The following is a 26,632-nucleotide window of genomic DNA, read 5'->3' on the forward strand; positions in this document are numbered from 1 at the left end:
AAGGTCAGCATGCTTGGCTCTGGGAGAGGTCAGAGGCATTGTTCTGCTCTTGGAAAAAAAGCAGCGCAAACAGCCTATGGACATACAGTATGGAAACAGAGATCATTTTTTTAAGAGATTTTATTTATTTATTTGACACAGAGAGAGAGATCACAAGTAGGCAGAGAGGCAGGCAGAGAGAGAAGGGAAAGCAGGCTCCCTGCTGAGCAGAGAGCCCAATGTAGGGCTCAATCCCAGGGCCCTGACCTAAGCCGAAGGCAAACACTTACCTCACTGAGCCACCCAGGCACCCCAGAAACAGCGATCTTAAAAGCACCTGGAGCACACATGGGAAGGTAAGTTGCTCATCTCAGAGCATGTCCAGAGAGGCAGCATTCATGGAGGGCTGCCTCAAGAAACAAAGGAACTGGTAGACAACATTTCCCTCCCTAGCCACCTGCAAGAATGGGCACAGCTCAGACACTGGCTACCTAACTTGCTTACACCAAGGCCCACCTCACCCCAGTTAAACCATCCCTTCCAATCACACTTGCCTCAGTCCCAGCACAGAAGACCCCTCCCCCAGAAGACCATCCCAAACCCCTGCTCACTTCATAGCTCCTGACTGGAGTATTGCAGGGCCTCAGTTCAGTAGTGGTGGTGACAGGCTCATTTTACAAATATACCAGGCATACCTAATTAAAATACACCACCTTCAGGACAGGGACCAAAAAGTGCCCCAAACAGACATAGACAGCAGACATAGAGAGCCTCTGCTCCTAACCAGCCAGGATAAAACAGCAGAGCACATGCAGCACACAGTGGAGATACTCCTGGAAGCACCAAGCCCTAGGGAGCAGGGGACACTACATGGCAGAACACCACAGGACCTCTTCATAGGGTCATTAACCTCAAAAACAGGAGACGTAGCTGACTTTCCTAACACAATTAACATCAAAGAAACTTATTAGACAAAATAAGAAGATAGAGAAATTCATTCCAAATGAAAGAACAGGACAAGGCCATGACCACAGATAAAGTGAAAAAGATATAACTCACATGCCTAATAGAGAATTTAAAGTAATGATTATAAAGACACTCACTAGACTTGACAAAAGAGTGGAAGACATGAGTTAGACCCATAACACAGAGATAAGGAGTAACAGAGTAGAGATAAAGGGCACAAAAATGAAATGAGAAACATGCTTCATGGAAGAAGCAGAGGAATTAATTAATAACCTATAAGACAGAGTAATAGAAAGTAATCAGGTTAAACAAAAAAGAGAAAAAAGAATTACACAAAATGAAAATAGACCAGAGAACTCAATGACTCCATCAAACAAACGTAGTGACATTTGCATGATAGGAGTCCCAGAAGAAGAGAGAGAAAAGGGGGCAGAGAACTTATTTGAAGAAATAATGGCTGAAAAACTCCCTAATCTGGGGGAAGAAAACAGATATCCTGATCCAGGAGGCACAGAGAACTCCCATCAAAATCAAAAAAGGCAGACCCGAACAAAGACATAATTAAATTTCCAAATTACACTGATAAAGAAAAACCATTTAAAAGCAGCAAGACAAAAGAAAGTAACTTACAAGAGAAAACCCATAAGGCTGACAGGACTTTTTTCAACAGGACTTTTTTCAACTATTTTCAAGAATATTCTACCCAGCAAGGCCATCATTCAGAACACAAGGAGAGAGACAGTTTCCCAGACAAATACTAAAGGAGTTAATGGCCACTAAACCAACCCTGTAATAAATATTAAGGGGAATCTTTGAGTAGAAAGGAGAAACTAAATGTAACAGCATAAGGTACAAAACACAAAAGTAGTTAAAAAAAAAAAAAGAGTATTTCTGTAAAAAAAATTAATCCAGAAACTCACAAAATAAAAGGATATAAAATATAACAGCATATACCTAGCACATGGATAAGAGAGGTGTAAAGAATGGGTTCAAACTTAAACGACCATCTACTTAATGTAGACTGCTACATGCAGAACTTATATACAAACATAATGGTAACCATACATCAAAAACCTCTAATAAATATGCAAAAAATAAAGTGAGAGAAATCCTATTATATCACTAAGGAAAATCAGTAAACCATGAGAGAAAGACAAGAAAGGATCAGAAAAAATCTTCAAAAAGAACCACAAAATAATAAAATGACAATAAATACACTTCTATCAATAATTGCTTTGACTATAAATGGACTGAATGCTCTAATCAAAAGATATAAGGTGACAGAATTGATTTTTTTAAAAAGATTCATTCATATGCTGCCTAAAAAAGACTTATTTGAGCCCTAAAGATACCTGCAGACTGAAAGAGAGAGGGTGGAGAAACATCTATCGTGCAAATGGATGTCAAAAGAAAGCCAGAGTAGCAAGGCTTATATCAGACAAAGTAGACTTTAAAACAAAACTGTAACAAGAGACAAGGAAGGACACTACATAATAATAAAGAGGACAATCCAATAAGGTACAACAATTGTAAATATTTATATACCCAACATAGGAACACCCAAACACATAAAACAACTAAAAACAAGCACAAAGGATCTAATCCATAATAACAGAATAAGTGTAATACCCCACTTTAATACCCCACTTTAAATACCCCACTTTAATACCCCACTTTTAATACCCCACTTTAATACCCCACTTTAATACCCCACTTATATCAATACACAGAACATCTAAACAGAAAATCAAGGAAACAATTGATTTGAATAACATCCTGAACCAAATGCATTTAACAGATATATTTAGAACATTCCATTCTGAAATAGCAGAATACAGTCTTTTCAAGTGTACATGGAACATTCTCTGGAATAGAACACATATTAGCTCATAAATCCAGCCTCAACAAATTCAAGATCAAAATCATACCATGCATATTTTCTAACCACAACACTATGAAAAAGAAGTCAACCACAAGAAAAAAATTTGGAAAGACCATATACACACGGAGGTTAAATAACATGCTACTAAACAATGAATGGTTCAACCAGGAAATAAAAGAAGAAACAAAACAGTACATGGAAACAAATAAAAAAGAAAATACAACAGTCCAAAACTTCCAGGATGCAGCAAAAGCAGTTCTAAAAGCAAGTTTATAGCAATATAGGCCTACCTCAAGAAGAAAGACAAATCTCAAATAGACAACCTCACCTTATACGTAAAGGAGCTATAAAAAGAACAAAAACAAAACCAGCAGAAGGAAGGAAATAATAAAGATCAGAGCAGAAATAAATGATATAGAAACTAAAAAAATAATAGTACAGATAAATGAACCAGGAGCTGGTTTTATGAGAAAATTAATAAAACTGATAAAACTCTAGACTAGACTTACCACGAAAAACAGAGAAATGGCTCAAAATCACAAACGAGAGAGGAGAAATAACAACACTACAGAAACACAATCATAAGAGAATATTATGAAAAAGTGTATGCCAACAAATTGTACAACCAAGAAGAGATGGATAAAATCCTAGGAACATAAATACTGAAACAGGAAGAAATAGAAAATTTGAACAGACTGATAAACAGCAAAAAAAAAAAAAAAAAAAAAAGTCAGAAATCAAAAACCTCCCAACAAACAAAAGTCCAGGAACAGATGACTTTCCAGGTGAATTCTACCAAATGTTTAAAAAATAATTAATACTTATTCTTCTTAAACTATCCCAAAATACAGAAAACTTCCAAATTCATTTTATGAGACCAGTATTACCCTGATACCAAAACCAGGTAAAGACACCACTTAAAAACAAAAAAAAACAAAAAAACAAACAAACAAAAAAAAAAAAACAAACAACAACAACTACTGGCGGATATTGATGAACAGATGCAAAAATTCTCAAGAAAATACTAGTAAACCAAATTCAACAATACATTAAAAAAATCATTCACCATGATCAAGCGGGATTTATTCTCCAGGGTGGTTCAATATTTGCAAATTGATCAATGTTACACATCATACCAATAAAAGAAAAGATAAGAACTATATGATTATTTCAATAGACATAGAAAAAGGATTTAACAAAGTACAACATCCATTCCTGAGGAAAACACTCAACAAAGTAGGTTTAGAGGCAACATACATCAACATAATAAAGGCCACATATGAAAAACCCACAGCTAACATCATTGTCAATGGGGAAAAACAAGAGAACTTTTCCCCTAGGGTCAGCAATAAGACAAGGATGTCCACTCTCACGACTTTTATTCAACATAGTACTAGAAGTCCTAGCCACAGCAGTCATACAACAAAAAGAAATAAAAGGCATCCAAATCCAGAAGGATGAAGTAAAACTTCCACTATTGACAGATGATGTGATACTATATATAGAAAATCCTAAAGACTTCACCAAAAACCTGTTAAAGCTGATAAATGAATTCAGTAATGTTACAGGATACAAAATCACTGTACAGAAATCTGTTGTATTTCTATACACCAATAATGAAGCAACAGAAAGAGAAATTAAGAAAACAATCCCATTTTGGGGTGCCTGGCTGGCTCAGATGGTTAAGCCTCTGCCTTTTGGCTCAGGTCGTGATCTCCAGGTCTGGGGATCAAGCCCCACGTGGGGCTCCTGGCTCAGCAGGGAGTCTCCTTCTCCCTCTGCCTTTCCCCTCTGTTCATGCTCTCTCTCTCTCAAATGAATAAATAAAATCTTAAAAAAAAAAAAAAGAAAGAAAGAAAACAACCCCATTTACAGTTGTACCCAACATAAGATACCTAGAAATAAGCCTGACCAAAGAGGTGAAAGACCTGTTACTCTAAAAACTAAAAAACACCAAGGAAAGAAGTTGAAGACAACACAAAGAAATGAGAAGACAATACATGCTCAGTGAACGGAAGAATATTGTTAAAATGTCCATACTATCTAAAGTCATCTATACATTTAATGCAATCCATATCAAAATTCCAACAACATTTTTCACAGAACCAGAACAAACAATCCTAAAATTTTAATGGAATCACAAAAGACCCCAAATAGGCAAAGCAATACTGAAAAAGAAAAACAAAGTTGGAGGCATCACAATTCTGAACTTCAAGTTCTATTACAACACCCTAGTAATCAAAACAGTTCAGTACATGCACAAAAACAGATACATACATCAATGGAACAGAACAGAAAACCCAGAAATAAACCCAGTATTATATGATCAATTAATCTTTGACAAAGCAGGAAAGAATAATGAATGGGAAAAAAGACAGTCTCTTCAACAAATGATGTTAGGAAAACTGGGTAGCAACATGAAAAGAATAAAACTGGACCACTTTCTTACACCACACACAAAAACAAATTCAAAATGGATTAAAGACATAAATGTCTAGACCTGAGACCATAAAAATCCTAGAAGAGAACATAAACAGTAACTTCTTTGACATCAGCTATAGCAACTTCTTTCTAGATATATCTCCTGAGGCAAAGGACACAAAAACAAAAATAACTATTGAGACTACATCAAAATAAAAAGCTTCTGCACAAAAAAAGCAAACAATCAACAAAAGTAAAAGGCAACCTATGGAATAGAAGATATTTGCAATGACATAGCTGACAAAGAGTTTATATATCCAAAATATATAAAGAACTTATACAACTTAATACCCACAAATCATCCAAAAAAAAAAAAAATGGGCATAAGACATGAATAGATATTTCCCTAAAGACATACAGATGGCCAACAGATAAATGAAAAGATTCTCATCATCATTTATCATCAGGGAAATGCAAATCAAATCCACGGTGAGATTCACCTCATACCTGTCAGAATGGCTAAAACTAAAAAACACAAGAAACAATAGGAGTTGACATGGATGTGGAGAAAAAGGAACCCTCATCCTGTTGGTGGGAATGCAAACTGGTGCAGCCACCGTGGAAAACAGTACAGAGGTTTCTCCAAAAGTTAAAAATAGAATTACCACATGACCCTATTATTCCAGTACTGGGTATTTAGCCAAAGAATACAAAACACTAATTCAAAGGGATACCTGCACCCCTATGTCTATAGCAGCATTATTTACATTAGCCAAGATATGGAAGCAGCTCAAAGACAATGTGGTATGTATCTCCCTGTGTGTGTGTGTATACAGAAACAATGGAATATCATTCAGCCTTGCTGTTTGCAACAATGGATGGAGCTAAAGTAAAATACTAAGAGAACTGAGTCAGAGAAAGACAAATACCATATGATTTTGTTCATATGTGGAATTTAAGAAATAAAACAAGCAAAGGGGGAAAAAAAGACAAATCAAGAAATAGACTCTAAGTGTAGAGAAAAAGCTGATGGTCACCAGATGAGAGGTAGGTGAGGGATGGTGAAATAGATGATGGGGATTAAGGAGTACACTTGTCATAATGAGCACAGGGTAAAGTATGGAAGGGCTAAATCACTACATGGTACACCTGAAACTATTATAACAATGTATGCAACTGGAATTAAAATAAAAACTTTTAAAAACAGTATAAATATTGCAAAACCTGAAAAAAAAATTTGGTCAGATAGCCTATTGAAATCAACATATCAAGCCTAGACATGTTACTATTCTTCTATTATGTTACCATATATACTACTTATTGTGTTATTTTCTCAGTATTCTCAAGTCTTTTGGGAATTTTTTTTTTTTAACAAAGACCTACATTAAGCTTACTACCTGTCTTTAGTTTCCAGAAAACACCTTTATTCCACTTTTTGATATCTAAGATAACTACCCATCTACTGGTAAATTTCCTGTTCTCTAGGATTCTTACAGACTTTCAACAGTGCCTACATCTGTAAGCAATCTATGTACCAGGGGTTGGCACTTTCAAGTCCATAAGCTTCATGGAGGAGAGGAATAACATGATCAGAGTGGGTCTTCAGAAAGATTACTCATCTTGAATTATATCTCACCAACCTCCCCCCAGATTCATATGTTTATGACCTAACTCCTATCACCTCAGAAAATGACTGTATTTGGAGACCAGTCTTCTAGAGAGGTGATTAAGTTAAAGCCAGGTCATTAGAGACAGCCCTAACCCAACCTGAGTAGTGTCTTTTACAAGATGAACTTAGTGTGTGCACAGAGGGATGACCAAGTGAAGAGGCAGCAAGAAGGGGGCCATCTGCTAACAAAGAAGTCTCAGAAGACATGAAACCTGCAGACACCTTGATCTTAAGCTTGTAGCCATCAGAAATGTGAGAAAATCGATTTCTATTGCTTGAGCCACTCAGGCCGTGGTTAACAGCAATCCTAGCAGACTCATACAGATGGGATGTGTTAGCAGGCAGTTGCAACAGTCAGGGACAGCACAGCTGTGGCAAGGGTGCAGAGACCAGGGTGAGGGTAGAAGACATTGTGTAACTGAAATGCATAGGGCTCAAGAAGAGGATGTGAGCATTGAGGAAGACAAAGAGTAGACATTTGCTCCAAGAGATGGGCTGGGCTGGCAAGAAAGATGGTGACACTATTTAAAAATATTGGGCAGTCAAAAAAGGGGGGCAAGTGATTTCAAGGAAAGAGTTGTTTAATTTTAGACACGTTTCTGGATGTGTCTGGTTATAAGTGCTTTCTTGACATGTCTGTTGATCTTGGTCTTTATTTCCTCACATAGCAGATACTAAAAAATTACTAATGGACCAGATTAAAAGAAGTTTAAAATGAAATGAAAGATTAAAATAAAATAGGTCCAACTACATCTGCTTTGTGGGGGGAGGTTGGTTTTTGTTCTTACACCACACGTCCTTAAGTAGCGAGCCTATCTCAAATCTACTTGAAAGGAACTAACTCTTAAAACATCCTTTCAGTTATTCTCTTTACACTTTCTGTATGCCCCAGTTTATTCTGCATTTTAATCTTCCAGACCCTATCTTCAAGGTTCACTCTATTCTTACACAGTATTTACTTTTATTTCCTAGTCTATTTTTGTATGTGCCATTTAAGAACCTCTGAATTTTTCAGAAAACCCCTAAATTTTAAGGAATTTTTTTTAAGATTTTATTTATGGGGCGCCTGGGTGGCTCAGTCGGTTAAATCCTCTGCCTTCAGCTCAGGTCATGATCTCAGGGTCCACATCAGGCTCTCTGCTCAGCAGGGAGCCTGCTTATCCCTCTTTCTCTGCCTGCCTCTCTGCCTATTTGTGATCTCTCTCTGTGTGTCAAATAAGTAAATTAAAATCTTTTTTAAAAAAGATTTTATTTATTTGTGTGTGTGAGAGAGAGAAAGAGAAAGAGAGAGAGCAAGAGCAGGCAAAAGAAGAGGGAGAAGCAGACTCCCCACTGAGTAAGAAGACGGACATGGGGTTTGCTCCCAGGACCTTGGAATCATGACCAGAGCCAAAGAGACACTAACTGCCTGAGCCACCTGGCCACCCAAAGAATTGTTTTATATTAAATGATTAATATTTCCTAAACAAAAATAACACAATAATATCATGGGAGAAAAGATGGCAAAGACCTTAAGTTTGCTGGACATGGCAAAGCCTCTGGGAAAAGTTTAAATTCTTTTTTTTTAAATTGCTCTTTCTGTTTAAATTTCTGCTACATTGTCTATCTAGAATTCTAACCATGAATCTGTCTTATAAACACCAAGAAGTCTAGAAGGCATAATTCATTACTTGTTATCACAAAGAGATTTTTTTTTTTTTTTAAAGATTCTCTTTATTTATTTGACAGAGTTCGGAAACACAGCGAGAGGAGAACACAAGCAGGGGCAAGGGGTGAGGGAGAAGCCAGCTTTCCTCCGAGCAGGGAGCCCAATGCAGGGCTTGATCCCAGGACTCTGGGATCATGACCTAAGCCAAAGGTAGATACCTAAGGACTGAGCCACCCAGGTGCCCAGAGATCATGTTTTGAAAAGGTAATATCAAACCATTATTCTTTTTTTTTTTTTTAAATTTTTTTCAGTGTTCCAAAATTCATTGTTTATGCACCACACCCAGTGCTCCATGCCCTTAATACGCACCACCAGGCTCACCCAACCTCCCAAACCCTCAGTTTGTTTCTCAGAGTCCACAGTCTCTCAGGGTTTGTCTCCCCCTCCAATTTCACCCAACTCACTTCTCCTCTCCATCTCTCAATATTTTCTGTGTTATTCCTGTGCTCCACAAGTAAGTGAAACCATATAATTGACTTTCTCTGCTTGACTTATTTCACTGAGCATAATCTCTTCCAGTCCCGTCCATGTTGATACAAAAGTTGGGTATTCATCCTTTCTGATGGTGGCATAATACTCCGAAGTGTATATGGACCATATCTTCTCTATCCATTCGTCAGTTGAAGGGCATCTTGGTTCTTTCCACAGTTTGACAACTGTGGCCATTGCTGCTATGAACATTGGGGTACAAATGGCCCTTCTTTTTACTACACCTCTATCTTTGGGGTAAATACCCAGTAGTGCAATTGCAGGGTCATAAGGTAGCTCCATTTTTAATTTCTTAAGGACTACCCACACTGTTTTCCAAAGGTGCTGCACCAACTTGAATTCCCACCAACAGTGTAAGAGGGTTCCCCTTTCTCCACATTCTCTTCAACACTTGTTGTTTACTGTCTTGTTAATTTTGGCCGTTCTAACTGGTGTAAGGTGGTATCTCAATATAGGGTTTTTTTTAATTATTTTATTAACATATAATGTATTATTAGCCCAGGGGTACAGGTCTGTGAATCACCAGGTTTACACACTTCACAGCACTTACCATAGCACATACCTTCCCCAATGTCCATAACCCAACCACCCTCCCCCTCCCCCCCTCCTGCTGGCAACCCTCAGTTTGTTTTGTGAGACTAAGAGTCTCTTATGGTTTGTCTCCCTCCCAATCCCATCTTGTTTCATTTATTCTTTTCCTACCCCTCAAACACCCCATTGTTGCTTCTCAACTTCCTCATATCAGGGAGATCATAAAATAACTGTCTTTCTCTGATTGACTTATTTCACTAAGCATAATACCCTCTAGTTCCATCCACATCATCACAAATGGCAAGATTTCATTTCTTTTGATGGCTGCATAGTATTCCATTGTGTGTATATACCACTTCTTCTTTATCCATTCATCTGTTGATGGACATAGAGGTTCTTTCCATAGTTTGGCTTTTGTGGACATTGCTGCTATAAACATCTAGGTGCACGTGCCCCTTCAGATCACTACATTTGTATCTTTAGGGTAAATACCCAGTAGTGCAATGGCTGGGTAGGGTAGCTCGATTTTCAACTTTTTGAGGAACCTCCATGCTGTTTTCCAGAGTGGTTGCACCAGCTTGCATTCCCACCAACAGTGTAGGAGAGTTCCCCTTTCTCTGTGTCCTCACCAGCATCTGTTGTTTCCTGACTTGTCAATTTTAGCCATTCTGACTGGTGTGAGGCGGTATCTCATTGTAGTTTTGATTTTTATTTCCCTGATGCAGAGTGATGTGGAGCACTTTTTCATGTGTCTGTTTGCCATCTGGATGTCTTCTTTGCAGAAATGTCTGTTCATGTCCTCTGCCCATTTCTTGATTGGTTTATTTGTTCTTTAGGTGTTGAATTTGATAAGTTCTTTATAGATTTTGAATATTAGCCCTTTATCTGATATGTCATTTGCAAATATCTTCTCCCATTCTGTCAGTTGTCCTTTGGACTCCCATCCAAGTACTAACCAGGCCCGACCCTGCTTAGCTTCCGAGATCAGACGAGATCGGGCGCATTCAGGGTGGTATGGCCGTAGACTCAGTTGTCCTCTGGTTTTGATGACTGTTTCCTTTGCTGTGCAGAAGCTTTTGATCTTGATGAAGTTCCAAAAGTTCATTTTCGGTTTTGTTTCCCTTGCTTTTGGAGACATATCTTGAAAGAAGTTGCTGTGCTCGGTGTTGAAGGGGTTACTGCCTATGTTCTCCTCTAGGATTTTGATGGACTCCTGCCTCACACTAAGGTCTTTTATCCATTTCAAGTTTATCTTTGTGTATGTTGCAAGAGAATGGTCGAGTTTCATTCTTCGACACATAGCTGTCCAATTTTCCCAGCACAATTTATTGAAGAGACTGTCTTTTTTCCACTGTATGTTTTTTCCTGTTTTGTCGAAGATTATTTGACCATAGAGTTGAGGGTCCATATCTGGGCTCTGTTCCGCTGGTCTATGTGGCTGTTTTTGTGCCAGTACCATGCTGTCTTGGTGATTACAGCTTTGCAGTAAAGCTTGAAATCAGGCAATGTGATTTCCCCTGTTTTTTCTTTTTCAAAATTTCCTTAGCAATTCGGGGTCTCTTCTGATTCCATACAAATTTTAGGATTGTTTGTTCCAGCGCTTTGAAAAATGCCAGTGGAATTTTGATCGAGATGGCGTTGAAAGTATTGATTGCTCTGGGCAATACAGACATATTAAAAATGTTTATTCCTCTGATCCATGAGCATGGAATGCTCTTCCATCTTTTTGTGTCTTCTTCAATTTCTTTCAAGAGTGTTCTGTAGGTCCTCAAGTACAGATCCTTTACCTCTTTGGTTAGGTTTATTCCCAGGTATCTTATCATTCTTGGAGCTATAATAAATGGAATGGATTCTCTAATTTCCCTTTCTATATTTTCATTGTTAATGTATAAGAAAGCAACTGATTTCTGTACATTGATGTTGTATCCTGCCACATTACTGAATAGCTGTATGAGTTCTAGTAATTTGGGGGCAGAATCTTTTGGGTTTTCCATATAAAGTATCAGTCATTTGCAAAGAGAGAGGGTTTGACTGCTTCACTGCCAATTTGAATAGCTTTTATTTCTTTTCTTTGTCTGGCTGCTGTTGCTAGGACTTCTAGTACTATGTTGAACAACAGTGATGAGAGTGGGCATCCTTGTCGTGTTCCTGATCTCAGTGGGAAGGCTGTCGGTTTTTCCCATTGAGAATGATATATGCTGTGGGTTTTTCAGAGATAGATTTTATGAGTTTGAGGAATGTTCCCTTTATCCCTATACTTTGAAGAGTTTTAATCAGGAATGGATGCTCTATCTTGTCAAATGCTTTTTCTGCATCAATTGAGAGGACCATGTGGTTCTTCTCTCTTCTCTTATTGATTTGTTCTATCACATTGATTGATTTGCAAATGTTGAACCAAACTTGCACCCCATGGATAAATCCCACCTGGTCATGGTGGATAATCTTTTTAATGTACTGTTGGATCCTATTACCTAGGATCTTGTTGAGAATATTAGCATCCATATTCATCAGAGATATTCATCTAAAACTCTCCTTTTTTGGTGGGGTCTTTGCCTGGTTTGGGAATCAAGGTAATGCTGACTTCATAAAAAGAGTCTGGAAGTTTTCCATTTCTATTTTTTGAAACAGCTTCAGGAGAATAGGTATTATTTCTTCTTTGAATGTTTGGTAGAATTCTCCAGGGAATCCATCAGGTCCTGGGCTCTTGTTTTTTGGGAAGCAAAACTTTATTCTTATCTATAAATGAGGTTAATAACACTTGTGCTTCATAAGCTTGTAAACAAGATTAAACACATTACTTGTACAGCTGACATACAGCATATTCTCAAGAATTTCATTCATTCATTCAAAAAATACTCCGTAAGTACCAAGGTCCTAGGAATATAGAGGTAAAGGCCAAACAACTGGCCTCTCCTCTACTGCCTGGTCCAGAGACTTTGCCAATGACATGGCCATCTCCCCAGGCACCGCCAAGGTTGGACAGATCCCATGAATACTTTGTGGCTTTAATACCCACCATACAAAATAATCTGTGCCTCACTTTTCCAACTGTGTAACAGCCAAAAGAGTTGCTGTAATTCATTATTTTTAAATCCAACACTTACTGTATATGTCTTATTTATAGTATCTCTATTAAACCAGTTAGAAAGACTGTCTTCCCAATTTTACTTGCATTATATTCCCATTACTAAATTATTCAGTTTAGAGTAATATAAAAATGTAAGTATGTAAAAAGAACTTCTAAAACTTAGAAACACACTCAAAATAAGAGTATTTTATTTCTTTTTTCACATAACTTTTTGGACAAATGCCCTATCCCCAAAGAAGATAAGGGAATAAGGTTAATTAATCTTACATTTGAACATTAATGACTAAATTGGACCTGAAAAAGGCTCTTCAAACTTGTTTCTAATAAGAAGTAACAAAAGAGGACCAACCATTTTAAATGCAAGATTATACCATCCCAGAATCATAATTTCCAAGATTAAAGAGACCTTCTCTCCTTGAGTCCCCATCCAAATAACCATGAAGCCAGTAAGTAAATGGCACCGCCCCCCCCAACACACATACACCATCTTCAAATGAGTCAACTCTAGAAATAGCTATGAGGAGAAAGGTCAAATTACACACGAGAATGAAAAAAAAATCTAGGCAAGAAAACTAATATAATCAATTAATAGATTAGAAAGAGAGAGTGAGAGACTGGAGGTGTTAGATTAAAAGATACATGTTATTAAGCAGTAAATTAATTTTATTTCTAATTCAAGACAAAGACTGTTCATTAAGTGATACATTTCAAAAAGCCATTTTTTAAATGGAAGTATTATTTGATGTTGTTACCCTCTTCCATTTTCCATTTCCGGAATGACCACTGAAAAACCTATGAATTGTTTTCTATTTGTAAAATGATTCAGCTTAGAAAGGAGTAGAATAAGACTGGTCATTCAGCAATTTCTCCCACCCACCCTTACAGACATCACATCACAAAGACTATGACTCATTTTGTCATACAATTTGTATCCTTTTAAGAGTTTTAAGATTGTGGTGATGAATTTTGGCTCATAATTCTGAATATTAGGATTTAACTATTTGCCAAGAAGTTCCCTCACAGCCAAAAAGGATACTAGCAATGGTACCAGATAGTTCTTAATCTTAATTTATAAAATGATTCACTGGTTTTAGCTTGAGAGAGAGAGCTTTAAGGATTAAAGTGTCTGATTCAAGTATGAACTGTCAGATCAGTAATCCTTATTTAGAGGATTAGAACTAGTTCTGGAATTGGTGAGAAATGTTAATGTTATTCAACAGCTGAAAAGAAAACTTTCCACCATAAAACGTAATCCCAACAAATGATTATGTTTCACCTTTAGTACTTCTTTTGAATAATGTGATATGTGTCTGCAGAAAGAACTACAGTGATAGGGCATTCAATTTATACTCTTTACATGCCTCATACTTTAGTATTTATGTTTATTTATTTAAAGCTCTAGCTTGTTCTACAAATGTTGTTTGAACCTCTTCCTAGGCTTCAGCCTGGTCATTCATTCAGCAAATGGAGCCAAAAGGATCTGGGATGAGTCAGTTCAGTCTCAGACCCTCAGAGAAGAAAAGAGAATAAGAGATTGCTAGGTAATGTTTGGATTTAAAAAAAAAAAAAAATCCTTCTCAACTAGGAATTTCCAGTAACATTAGGGAACATGAAATTAAAACACATCAAACTATTAGAAGCATATGGGAAAAGAAAGATGGTCCAGGGTGATATGAAGGAAATGTGACCTAAAGCATGATTCGGACTAGGATAAGGTAAAATGATTGAGAGGACTTTCCATCTCAAGTAAACAGCAGATTAAAACGAAGAGGAGGAAGATGTGATAAGGTCAGAACGGAAGTGAGAACACTCAGCTAATTTGTCAGGTACATGTAGAATTTAACAAACACTCTTTGAGTGGCCACTGTGCATGAGGTCAGATACAAAAAAATCCATCCCAGTCCTTGTCTGCAAGGAGTTCAGTCCCACTGCCGGGCAGAAACAAACATCAACCATGTCAGACAAAAGAAATCATTAGGTTCTGCAGCAGAATATGTACCAAGCACTGTGGGGAAAACAGAGATCCAAACAATTCTTCCTTGGGTAAGTAGGGAAACTTTCATAGAAGAGAAGATTGCTGAGCTAAAGTCTTAAAAGACTTAAAAGAAGAAAAAGGTGGGAACAGAAAGAGTGTGTGTGAGAGGAATTGATAAGAAAAAGGATTTTCCAAAAACAAGCTCACAAGAGGAAAGGCCAATCACTTTAACAGTGATAGCCTGTCAGATGAGAGATGTCAGCAGCATCAGGAGAGTATGGATGTTAAATATTTGGAAATAAGATTGAGCAGGTAGATCACATGTGAAAAGGGAAGTCAGGTAGGGTCTGGTTGTAAGTAAGTGAAGGGTAGGGGAAATCAAAAGACAGGGCAAAGAAAAATCACTAAGGCAGGGAAGCCTCTGAGGCATCTAGCTTTGAAGACTAGAAGAATAATTTTCCTACAAATAGAAATTTGGTAGAAAGGGATGTTAGTTTAAGAAAAAGACGTTAAGTTCTTTTTTACGCATTTTGAGTTGAGACTATGACTACGGCAGTTTATCTGTCCTTCAAGCAGAGGGCAACACAGTCCTAACACAGACATGGGAAATCGGGGACTGAGACGGAGACTACCAATGATCTGCTGGAGAAATGGGAGTACTCAGAAAGAAGAGCAGAGGGCCCAAAACAGAGCCTTGGGGAATATGATAACAAAAGAGCAAAAATAGGAGAACCCACAAGAAGGGACCGTTGGATGGGTGAGAAAACCAGGTTGATGGGGTGTAAGAGAAGCCAAAGAATTCTCAAGAAGACAGAGACAGGGAATAACATCAAGTGCCTAATCATAGGGCATCAAGTATCAAGCGTCAAGTAGGGTGACAAATTGGATAAGGCCACATGATTGAAGTGAAAGGCTGCTGGCCCACAATGATTAAACAGAATTCCGGGGGCAGGATCCAGAGTTGAACAGAGAAAAGAAGATGAACTAGAAGAAGAGAGCACAGGATTCCAGGATATTGGCCTCAAAAGAATGAACAAACAATGCACAGCACACCTAAGAAATGTTATGTACCACAGAGTACATGATAAAAATCCAAATGCTTTTTGAAGAAAACAGAATTCCTAACAAGTTTAAACTATTAATCCCAAAAAATGATTTAACTTTCTATAGAGATTACTCTAAGAAAGGCTAATAGCCAGCCCCTAAGATTCCCAAATACTTTTCAAATATAACTTTGTTCATAAAACCATCTTCAATAAAAGACTGACCAAGTGTCTAAATGCACACATTACTACACCAAGAGAGCAAGAAACCTTACTAAGCTTTCTTTCTACAGCACATGGCCCATGAGTAGTTACTACACAGGGTTGGGTGGTCCACACAAAATGTTTTCATGGGTCACTGACATTTAGTAAGCACTCCCAGAGTAAAAGGTCCTAAGCCTTTATAGTGCTTATTTATATAGAGAATTCATGGTTCCTACCCTAAGGTGCCAGCATCTTCTCAAAGTGCCTAAATTATAAACAGAGAACAATGTACTCAGAGAATGAGCCAGATCCATTACACTCTGTACAAATTTCCTTCAAGGAAAAAAAACACAAACATTTCTATCTTGACTCATTTTATTGCTTAATTATAAATTTCACCTGCAAATTAATGTATAGCTTAATTTAAATAATTAAATAGGGAGAGCTGGGTGGCTCAGATGGTTGAGTGTCTGTCTTTGGCTCAGGTCATGATCCCAGGGTCTTGGGATTGAGCCCTGCATGGGGCTCCTTGCTCAGTAGGGAGCCTGCCTCTCCCTCTCCCATTCCCCCTACTTGTGCTCTCTCTGTCAGAGAAGTAAATTAATTAAAATAGTTAATTAATTAATTATAAATTAAACAGGAAAATTCCTTTCAACAGCTCAATTATACGAGGAACTTCCTCCTCATTTTCATCATCTCTGGAATATCTTAAAAATCTGGAAAACTTTCACTTCGGGATTCTATAGAATAATTCCATTTAGAAGGTAAGTTAATATGGGGGAATAAGTAGCCCTTTGAAAATAAAAACACACGCATGTACCACAGATTTCTGCAAATGAATAAGCAAGCATTAAGGATACACTGGTCAATTGAAAAGTCACCTTGCCCAGGAAGAGTGACAGAGAACAGCTGGGATGAGACACAAATTAAACAGTGAATATTGGCTGTCTGTTGCCTCCAGGTCCTCCAAATTTCTTCAAACTAAAAATATCCGACAGGAATTTAAAATGGGACCAGTCTGGCTTCTAAGAACCAGTCTATGGCTCAAGGGGTGAGGTTTTCTGGGAGTCACCACTCTTAGTCCTCGCCTAAATTTCTGGGGCTATAAATAACCTAGCTCAGAGGAGGAGTATGATAGCAAAAGAGAACACAATAGTGAATCCTACAATAGATACAGCAAAACACTGAAAACCATGCTGCCACAACCGCATTTCCAAATGACATAATCTTGCAAATGATTTTGCAAACAATCAAGCATTAAATATTTATTGAGCATTGAGAGCATTTACAAGACCGGATCTCGGATTTCAGAGTGCAAAAAATGACCAGCTCAAAACCAAGCAGAACAAAATACATTTGCTTGGATAGAATACAGTCATAGGGTTCAGGTTTTTGCCCTGAATGTGCTGATTTGCCTTGTTCCAGTTCATGTCTTTGACTCTTACCCCAGACTAGCCTTCTAACAGATGTGTGCTACAGGACAAAAGGGCCCAAGCAGGGTTTTTGGAAAATCAACAAATGCTGGAATTTGGAAAAACAAGCAAAGGCTATGGCACATGTGTAGTGATTATCCTGTTGTACAGGCATCTTTTGGTTGAAAAACAACAGTTTCAATGATGTGAGACTCAAAACTTACCTCTTTCGGTATCACAGATGGTGATTTCTAAGAATCAATGCATGGATGAATAAAGTCAACTTTATAATTATAACATATAAAGAATCATTTATGTCTCGTTTATTATAACTAATATTTTATTTTCAAATTAAACTTAAAAATTATGGCCATCCATTTAAAATAGTATCATAAATCTAAGTGAGAATACTTAGAACCCCATTGTTACACCATTGTCAAAGTCTAATTACGTAAGGGCCATTTTATAAATACAAGGAGAGCCCTCAGGGTGTGTCACAAGAAGATACTGCCTTTTCTACACTGAAGTCACTTGGCATCAAACTCTTCTTAAAAGGCTTCTAAGGTGTGGTAATATCTATGACTCATGAATTGTCCTTTCATTGCTCTACCAATTACATGATTGCCATGATTAAATGAGCTATTAGGGGCGCCTGGGTGCCTCAGTGGGTTAAAGCCTCTGCCTTCGGCTCAGGTCATGATCCCAGGGTCCTGGAATCGAGCCCCGCAACGGGCTCTCTGCTCAGCAGGGAGCCTGCTTCTCCCTCTCTCTCTGCCTGCCTCTCTGCCTACTTGTGATCTCTGTCAAATAAATAAATAAAATCTTTAAAAAAAAATGAGCTATTAGATTCTTGCTTCATTTGTGTACTGCATGTAAATAGCATTACAGTAAATATTGTGCTTAATAAGGCAAATTAGTGGGATCCACTTGCCAGATATTACCCAAAAGAGATGGGAGGAAAGAGTCTAGTATCATTGCATCAGTGGTGCCATTTACATAAAGGGAGGGAAGAAAGGTGACTTTATCCAATATCCCAGGAACACATCTAGAAGCAACCTATGAACTAGTTAAGAACTCCACTACACAGTGGGCCTGGCTTGGCCAGTGCTATGAAATGGAGGAAGCCCATAAAGGGGGGCCCTCGAGACTGAATGGAAGAGTGCAGTGAGGCTGGGGGAGGGCAGGAAGACAAGGCAAGGGACCAGGTAGGTAAGAAGCTCACTCAGGATGATCACCAGGGAAAATAGCCGAGGAACTCAGGTCATCAGTCACTGTTCTGAACCTCAATCCTCTCTTCTATAAAACAAGAACGGTGAACTACAAGGCCTGACGCCTCCCTCTGAATTTCACAAGCCCTTGTTTTTATGACTGGAATTACATGGAATATGTGCCGTGGCAAAGGGCATGGGTGTCAGGCGGGCCAGGATCCCATCCCTGCTCCACACAGGAGTGGGCAGGTCCCTCTGCCTCTCCAAGTCTCAGTGTTCTTTAGGGCCTGGAAGCAGAGAAGTATAGCAAACCTCCTAGGAGAAGCCCAAGGGTAGAAACAGCCAACTAACGCCATTTTTTTCCCAAATAAGAGCATCTGGAACACATTTAATGCTAAAATCTCCATAAGCAGCATACATTTCACTCACTGCTCTCCAGCACAGGGTGTATGTACGTGCTCCTTGGGATAAAATGTTCTCTCTTCCTAAGTTTTTACATGGCTCATGACTTTAGAGTATATACTTAATGTTCCACAATCCCATGGGTGTTTGAAGAGGCCAATCAAAACATCCAGGATACCAAAAGGAAGCCAGGTGAGCGGCACACATGCTGGAGAAATAGACTCTGTTATCACATCTTGCCTTTATCAAAACTCTCATGTCGAATGCAAGTTACTCCAGGACTATGAGGAATGTGCAGGAAATCAGCCCTTTCAAGTGAAAACAACACAGGAGGATACCAGGTGTGAAGCAAAAGTGACCTTCAACAACACTGAGAAGCAAAACTGGTGTTCAGTCATCTTCTCCCTCCCCTTTCCTTTCTGTCTCTGCCCTCTGCCCCACACCTCCCTGCCTTGTCTCCCCTTTAGCACCTGAGCCACATCCCCCATACCTAACTGGCACCTCACATTTATACAATCCCTCCTTAAATTCCAGTCTTGCTCAGGTATGGGGAAGAAATTAAACTCACAATTTAACTCACACTAAATGTTAACATCTGATAATGACTGAACTCTTCTTTTTAAAGCTATTTGCATTTTAGAAGACATCTGGGCAGAAAATGCTAATTCCAAAGTAATTGGCAAAATCGGAGATTTTCAGGTCAACTGGACAAAACCATTTGAGGTTTTTCAACTTTTCAAGTATGTCTGCATATCTGAGCCATAATTCAATAGGAAACTGAGGCGACCATTAACTCTGCTTTCCTTTCTCCATGTTTTCTGGTCAGTCTTGTTTGGTTAAGTAATGGAGGAGACGTGGTTGGGAAAATATTGTTATATCGTGTCCATAATCATTTTTTTTCTTGTATCTTTCCCATCAGTCTTGTCCTGGTTTGGTCAACTATCAGTACATCTTTGACATGCCAGAAAAATATACTGTACTTAAACTTATTTCCAGGTTGTGCTACACTGAAGTGGTCTAAATTCGTCATTTTAGGTTTTTATTCTTCTCAGTCTATTGGTAAAAGGTGATTTTAAAAAAATCCGTACCTAAGTTGAGAAGCAACATGGGGAGTTAGGGGGGGTGGGTAGGAAAGGAAGAAATGAAACAAGATGGATTGGGAGGGAAACAAACCATAAGAGATGCTTAATTTCACAAAACAGAGGGTTGCCGGGGGGAGGGGGTAAGGAGAGGGTGGTTGGGTTATGGACATTGGGGATGGTATGTGCTATGGTGAGTGCTGTGAACTGTGTAAGCTTGATGATTCACAGACCCGTACCTCTGGGGCTAATAATACATTATATGTTAATAAAAAAATTTAAAAAGTAAAAAGTAAATTAAAAAAAAAAATCCCTACCTTCCACAAATCTGGATGAGTATTCTACTCTTCAGTTTCAACATGCTGTCTTTAGCTTGTTGTGAAGTTGGCAGGATTCTCAACCTTAGCGCTATTAACATTTGGGGTCAGAAAATTTTTTGCTGGGGATAATGGAGGTATCCTGTGCATTGTAGGACAGTTAACAGCATCTATGGCCTCTACCTACTAGGTACTAGTAGCACCATTCCAAATATGAACCAAAAATGTCTTCAGGCCTTGCCAAATGTTGAGGGTGTCGGGCAGGAGCAAAGTCACCACCCCCCCTTTGAGAACCAGTGAGTTAAAATAAGATTATGAAAAATTCATAGGTGGGAAGAAAAAGTTAACAGCTGTTATTACAAGGGCAGTAGTATGCTATGCAATTCAGAATTATCCTAACTCACTATCCTCTATATAGTTTTATTCTAAAAGAAAGAATATCAAAAGCTTCAAAGAAAAAAAAAGATTCAACAATTAATAAAATATCTTTAAAAAAAAAAAAAAAGGCATTAGGGGAAGCCCCAATATGAACCTAATCTGGTGGAGAGTTCTTCTGTCTTTTAGTCATAGAACATGCTCCTTTATCATTACAGACAGTTTGCACTACTAGAAAAGAACAAAATTATTTGGGACATACATGCACCTGACCCTAATCAGCTGTGCTGGCCTAAAAGAAAATTGCAAAACAAACTTCAAACACAAAGTTTAAAACTTAATTTTGGGGATGCCTGGGTGGCTCAGTGGGTTAAGCCTCTGCCATCGGCTCAGGTCATGATCTCAGGGTCCTGGGATCAAGCCCCACACCCACATTGGGCTCCATGCTCAGTGGGGAACCTGCTTCTCTCTCTGCCTGCTGCTCCGCCTGCTTGTGCCCTCTCTCTCTCTCCCTCTCTCTCACTTGGACAAATAAATAAATAAGATCTTTAAAAAAAATGAAAACAAAACTTTATTTTGTGAAACCTATTCAAGTTACTAAAATAGAGAAACAGCACTAACCCATATATACAGGGTTACAAGTACCTTTGCAGTTTTACTGGATAATGTAAGTGATTGATAAAATTTTAAAATTACAGGGCGCCTGGGTGCTCAGTGGGTTAAGCCGCTGCCTTCGGCTCAGGTCGTGATCTCAGGGTCCTGTGATCGAGTCCCGTGTCGGGCTCTCTGCTCAGCAGGGAGCCTGGTTCCCTCTCTCTCTCTCTCTCTCTGCCTGCCTCTCCGTCTACTTGTGATCTCTGTCAAATAAATAAAATCTTAAAAAAAAAAAAAAATTTAAAATTACATCAGACCCGAAAAAAATTAAAGAGCTGCATCTTTTGCTGGTTGCTATTTTGGAATCAATAAAGACCCAATATAAAAGCACATTTCCCATTCATCAACCCAGGTTTGGTGGCAAAGCTTTGGCCTCTTCCTGTGTCACCTCACAGGTGTGAATGACGTTCCATCAGCATCTTGTGATAAAGAGGTAACTACTGGGGAGTGAAGCTTGTACCTGGGGAGGTCTTTTCTCAGGAAAATAGAGGAGGAGAGTCTTCATCTGAAACCCAGAAAAGAAGGCCAAACGCAGGGCTTTTAAAACGGCTGTTTCACCTGCACTTACAGGATGCCAGTTAAAATATACTCTGATCTTCTTTCTCCCATTTCAGAGTCCACCAGTGTTGTTAATCAACCCATTTTATACCCCTTTCTTCCTGTTTTCTATAGACCAGTTGGTCTCAAAGTGTGGTCCCAGGTCAGCACCACCTGGGGAACTCGTTACAAATGCAAATCATCAGGCCCCACTCCAGACCCAAGGACTCAAACTCGGGAGACAAGGTTCAGCAATTTGTTACAACCCCCCAGGGGATCCTAATGCACCCCTCAAGTTTGAGAACCAATGACTGTAGGCCAGCGTTATTTCTATAACCACTAATAGATTATTTTTTACTGAACACAAAAGTGTACACTCGTGAAATGAGACCTCCCAGCGCTGTATATAAGCTCTCATTTGAGCCTCAAACCTGATGCAAGGTAGACATCGCCCCCACTTTAAATCTGAGGAAACAGGCTCAAGGTCCCAAAGCTAACAATTGCAGGCGGATGATTAAAGCTTTTGCGGTTCTCATCACTGTTGAAACAGAAGTGTGTCGCACTTTATTAACAAAGTCCATATCTATTGCTCTGAAAGCTTTCGGCAATTAGGAAAAAATTAGAAATAGATGGGTGAGAGCAGTGTGCCAGCTGGCTCGAATCCTACCAAATCGGAGTTTAATGCTCTGGGAAGGTATTTTTCCAATAAAGAACACTTAATTCGGGGCGCCTGGGTGGCTCAGGTCATGATCCCAGGGTCCTGTGATTGAGCCCCACGTCGGGCTCTCTGCTCCGCAGGGAGCCTGCTTCCTCCCCTCTCTCTGCCTGCCTCTCAAATAGATAAAATCTTTTTTTTTTAAAAATTTTTAATTTAAAAAAAAAAAAAACACTTAATTCAAGTTTGGTCCCTCTGTCTCCGACAGTGGGACTGCGCGCCCCCAACACAGAAGGGATTGGAACTTCAGGGTGGGGACCCGGACGGCATCTCAGCTAGCCCGCTCACCTCTCCGCCGCCGGGCATCCCCTAAGCAACAGGTTGTGCGAAGGCCAGGCCCAGGCACCCTGCGGCTCTGGGCCCAGGGGACTGGTTTACCAGGGGAAACTGGCACACTCCGAAGCCCCGGGAAGTGTCTAACCCGATACCGCAGCTCCGGGGAGGTGGGGGCGAGTGGTGAACCCGAGACCGCTGAGGGCTGCGCGGAAAGAAACCACAGGTCCCACTGAGGTCAGAGTGACGAGAAGGAAGAAGCTGGAATGGAGGGACGGGGGAGAGAACCACAGAAGATGGAGATGGGATGGGGAAGGAAGAGCGGGCCAGCACTCACTGTGAGGATCGCTCTTCTCCCGAACCCCGTCCACTCTGCCATCGGGGTGGATGCGCAGGAAGAAGCCCCCGTTTTTGCAGTACAGCCGCTTGGGGTCCTTGAAGTGGCCGGGCGGGAAGGCGCCGCTGCCGCCGTCCTCCGGCAGGGCGGGCAGCGTGGTGATGCTCCCGGCTGCCATGGCCCCGCCTGAGCTCTGCCGGGGCGCCCGCGCCCCTGGAGCCGCGCGGGGAGCCGCCGCCCCCCGGCCCCGGCCCCCGACCCGGTCCGGGGCACGGGCACGGCCCCGGCCCCCCAGCCTCCCGCCCGGCAGCGCGCGGCCGCGCCCGCGGGCCCCCAGCCTGGAGCCGCTCCGCCGGTTCCCCCTCCGCTGCCCTAGAGCGCGGGGCGCCGCGGGGCTCGGGAGCTGGGGTTTCGGGCTGGGTGTCTCCGCGGCCGCCGCTCTCGGGAGGGCCGCCTGCCGTAGCTGCAGCGCCCGCGCGCGACCCGGCAGCAACCGCGGTACCGCGTCGGCTGGTCTGGCACCGGCCGGGCAGCGGCGTCACATCTTCTACATCTCCACCCCCGAACACCCACCCCCCCACACGCCCCCGGCCCTCCTCCCTTCCTGCGCGCCGCCCCCTACTCGCTGCGGGCTTTCTGGGGCCGGCCTCTGGGTCGGGAGCTTTGGCCTCAGCACGCAAGCGCGCGACATCAGTCCGAGGGGGAGCCGGAACGCAGCCGGGGGCGGGGGAGGTGCGGAGGGCGAGCAGGGAGGCGACCGCGGAGGCCGCCGCAGCTCTAGGGGCTCGACCCCAGCGAAGCCCCTCAGAAGTCGCCCCAGCCCAACCCTGCGCCACCCAAGCCACATTTAGTCTTCCTCCACACTGCAGAGCTTTTGCTGTGCAATCAGCCGTGACTCAACTTTTAAACGTTTAAATGCAACTTTCTCCCCCATTCTTTTTCCTTGTCAGCGTTTCAAAGCGAAGAAACTCTTTCCACCCCAAGAAGGACAGGAATCGGAAATGAGGGAGGATTCCGTGTCAGAATAAGTTCTGAACGCCTCTAATCACCAAAAGAAGAGGGGCATGCGTGGGGCACAAACCGTTAAACTTGAAGGCAGAGGCTGAAATCATTGACTAACAAAAGGAAAGTATGAGGCCAGAGGAGGGGAGCAGACCAGACAGCTAAAAGAAAAAAAAAAAAAAAAAAAAAAAAGATTTTGTTTTACCACCCTAACTTGAATTAGACAACGTGGAAAGATGAAGATAGGCCTCAAATTCTCATGTGATAGAAGTACATTAATGTCTTATTCCTAAACCGGCACTAGCCCTGGTTAAATTGTTGGGCATTTCTTGAAGGGAGGGTAGTTTTCTAAAAATCCCAAACTACAGAATTGAAGTTAGTTGGAGATTGGTAATTTTCAGTAGAATATAAAAGATATTAGAGATGAGCAAAATATCTGTCCAGAAAATTTTCTAATCTTGAGTGTCTCCTATATACGAAGCATTTGGGTAATGCGGTGGGAGATGCTCAGTCAGGCAGGATCTTGTCCCACACAGTGTGGGAGGTAAGATCCAAAGCATGAACAACACAAATACCGGGAAAAAATGACAAGGCCATACAAGAATAAAATGAGGTGTTGTAAGATTTCAGACAAGGGGTAATTCAGTTTGGGGGTAGATTGAGGGTTAGGGAAAGCTTCTAGGAAGATTCGAGAACACAGTAGTTCCTTTATTTGGGAACAGGTTTGGTTTCAAAAGATCAGTGCATCAAAAGATGAAAGTAGGGGCTCCTGGGTGGCTCAGTTGGTTAAGAGACTGCCTTCTGCTCAGGTCATGATCCCAGGATCCTGGGATCCGGCTCCCCCTACTCTCCCTGGAGCCTGCTTCTCCTTCTCCCTCCGCCTGCCACTACCCCCTGCCTGTCCTCTCTCTCTGTCAAATAAATAAATAAATTCTTAAAAATTAAAAAAAAAAAAATTCTGAAAGATGAAAATATTTTTCATACGTCTCCATGAGGAGTTTAACTCTAGATGCATTTCTAGGATGTTAAATAGAAGTATGAAGGGATTAGAGCTTTAAAACCCAGAATATTCTTCCCTGGGCTGGTATACGTTCTCTGACCTCTCTCTCCAAAATGGACAGGTTTTATCTGCATTGAAAATCTGTTAAGATAAATAATCCCTTCCAGATGATCTCTGTAGGTGTCCCAAGAATGCTTAATGCTGCTGTAGGACCGGGTTGAGGTTGCCACTTACTTTGACATAAGTAGACTTGAATAAGCCTGGAACTCTATGTCAGAGAAAGCTGAGTATTCCAAGAGGAAAGGGATAAAATCTAAAAAACAAAACAAAAAGAAAAGTAACAGTAGTATCCAGAAATTGGGGGAAGAGTTACATGCAGTTAAGTAATTTGTATGCTAATGGCCCATGGATCTCAAAGAACTTCATTACTTGTACAATTAACCCCTTGTTTCCTAGTTCCTTCCAAAACCAGGAAAGGCCATTACAGAAAATGGTTAATCCAGCTCTGGGAATCTACTGTCTCCAAGATATATAGTGTTAATTCCAAGAAGACCTCCTTAAGATAGTTGTCTCAAGTTCCCACCCAGCCCCCTCCCAACACACACTTGTACACATGAAGAGATAGACACTATTCTTAGATGCAATCAATTTGCTCTTACTGGAACCATGAGTAGTCAAATTACCTACATTCTCAATTTACCCAGCTATAAGGATGAATATAAAAATGTAAGATGGTGGGTTCAAAACTCATTATTTTTAAAAACCACTAGGTTCCAGTGATAATTATTCAAAAACTACAAAGGAAAGAGGAATTTCCCTCACAATACCAAGATGAATTACTTTGAAATTAAGAGTTATTCCTATATACAAAGAATGTCTCCTATGTACAAAGATTTAATGAGAGCTTTAAAACAAACAAACAAAACATGTTTCTGGGTAGAAACATATAGTAAAAAAATCAATGTAAAATTCCTCTCACCATGTTTTAAAAATTTAAACCATACTAGTTTAAATTTTAGCACAATTTTAAAAACTATGCAACAGTATTATAAAATGCATTCAGAAATGAACATAGTAGCAAATACTTTTTTTTTTCATTGTAGGGGAAAATGTGAATGACTTTTGAATGGATGAAAATGATTATTAAATATCTTCCATGGAAAATTAGGCATCATCTAAGTATCTGATTCTACAAGGTCTCTATATGTTTAAACATCTTTGAGCAACTTTACAACTTTTATAAATTATAGATAACTGTCCTGGACTGAATTGTGTCCTCCTCTCCCCCAAATTCCTATGTTGAAGCTCTAACCTCCAATATGACTATATTTGGAAATAGGGCCTTCCTAATCCAATATGACTGATG

At 40.1% G+C, this 26,632-nt stretch overlaps 1 protein-coding gene across 1 annotated transcript in view; it reads right to left on the reverse strand.

The window, feature by feature from the left end:
* FGF2 (fibroblast growth factor 2) overlaps positions 1-24,376 on the reverse strand; it is a 62,393-nt gene extending 38,017 nt beyond the window's left edge. The window contains 4 exon segments of the mRNA XM_032855740.1: positions 23,265-23,657; positions 23,660-23,705; positions 23,708-24,141; positions 24,346-24,376. Coding sequence (XP_032711631.1) covers positions 23,265-23,657; positions 23,660-23,705; positions 23,708-24,141; positions 24,346-24,376 — 904 coding nt within the window.
* Positions 24,377-26,632: the final 2,256 nt, after the last annotated feature.

This window comes from Lontra canadensis, unplaced genomic scaffold (assembly GCF_010015895.1).
Source record: "Lontra canadensis isolate GAN:19392208 unplaced genomic scaffold, GSC_riverotter_1.0 scaffold1, whole genome shotgun sequence".
Classification (NCBI taxonomy): Eukaryota; Metazoa; Chordata; class Mammalia; order Carnivora; family Mustelidae; genus Lontra; species Lontra canadensis.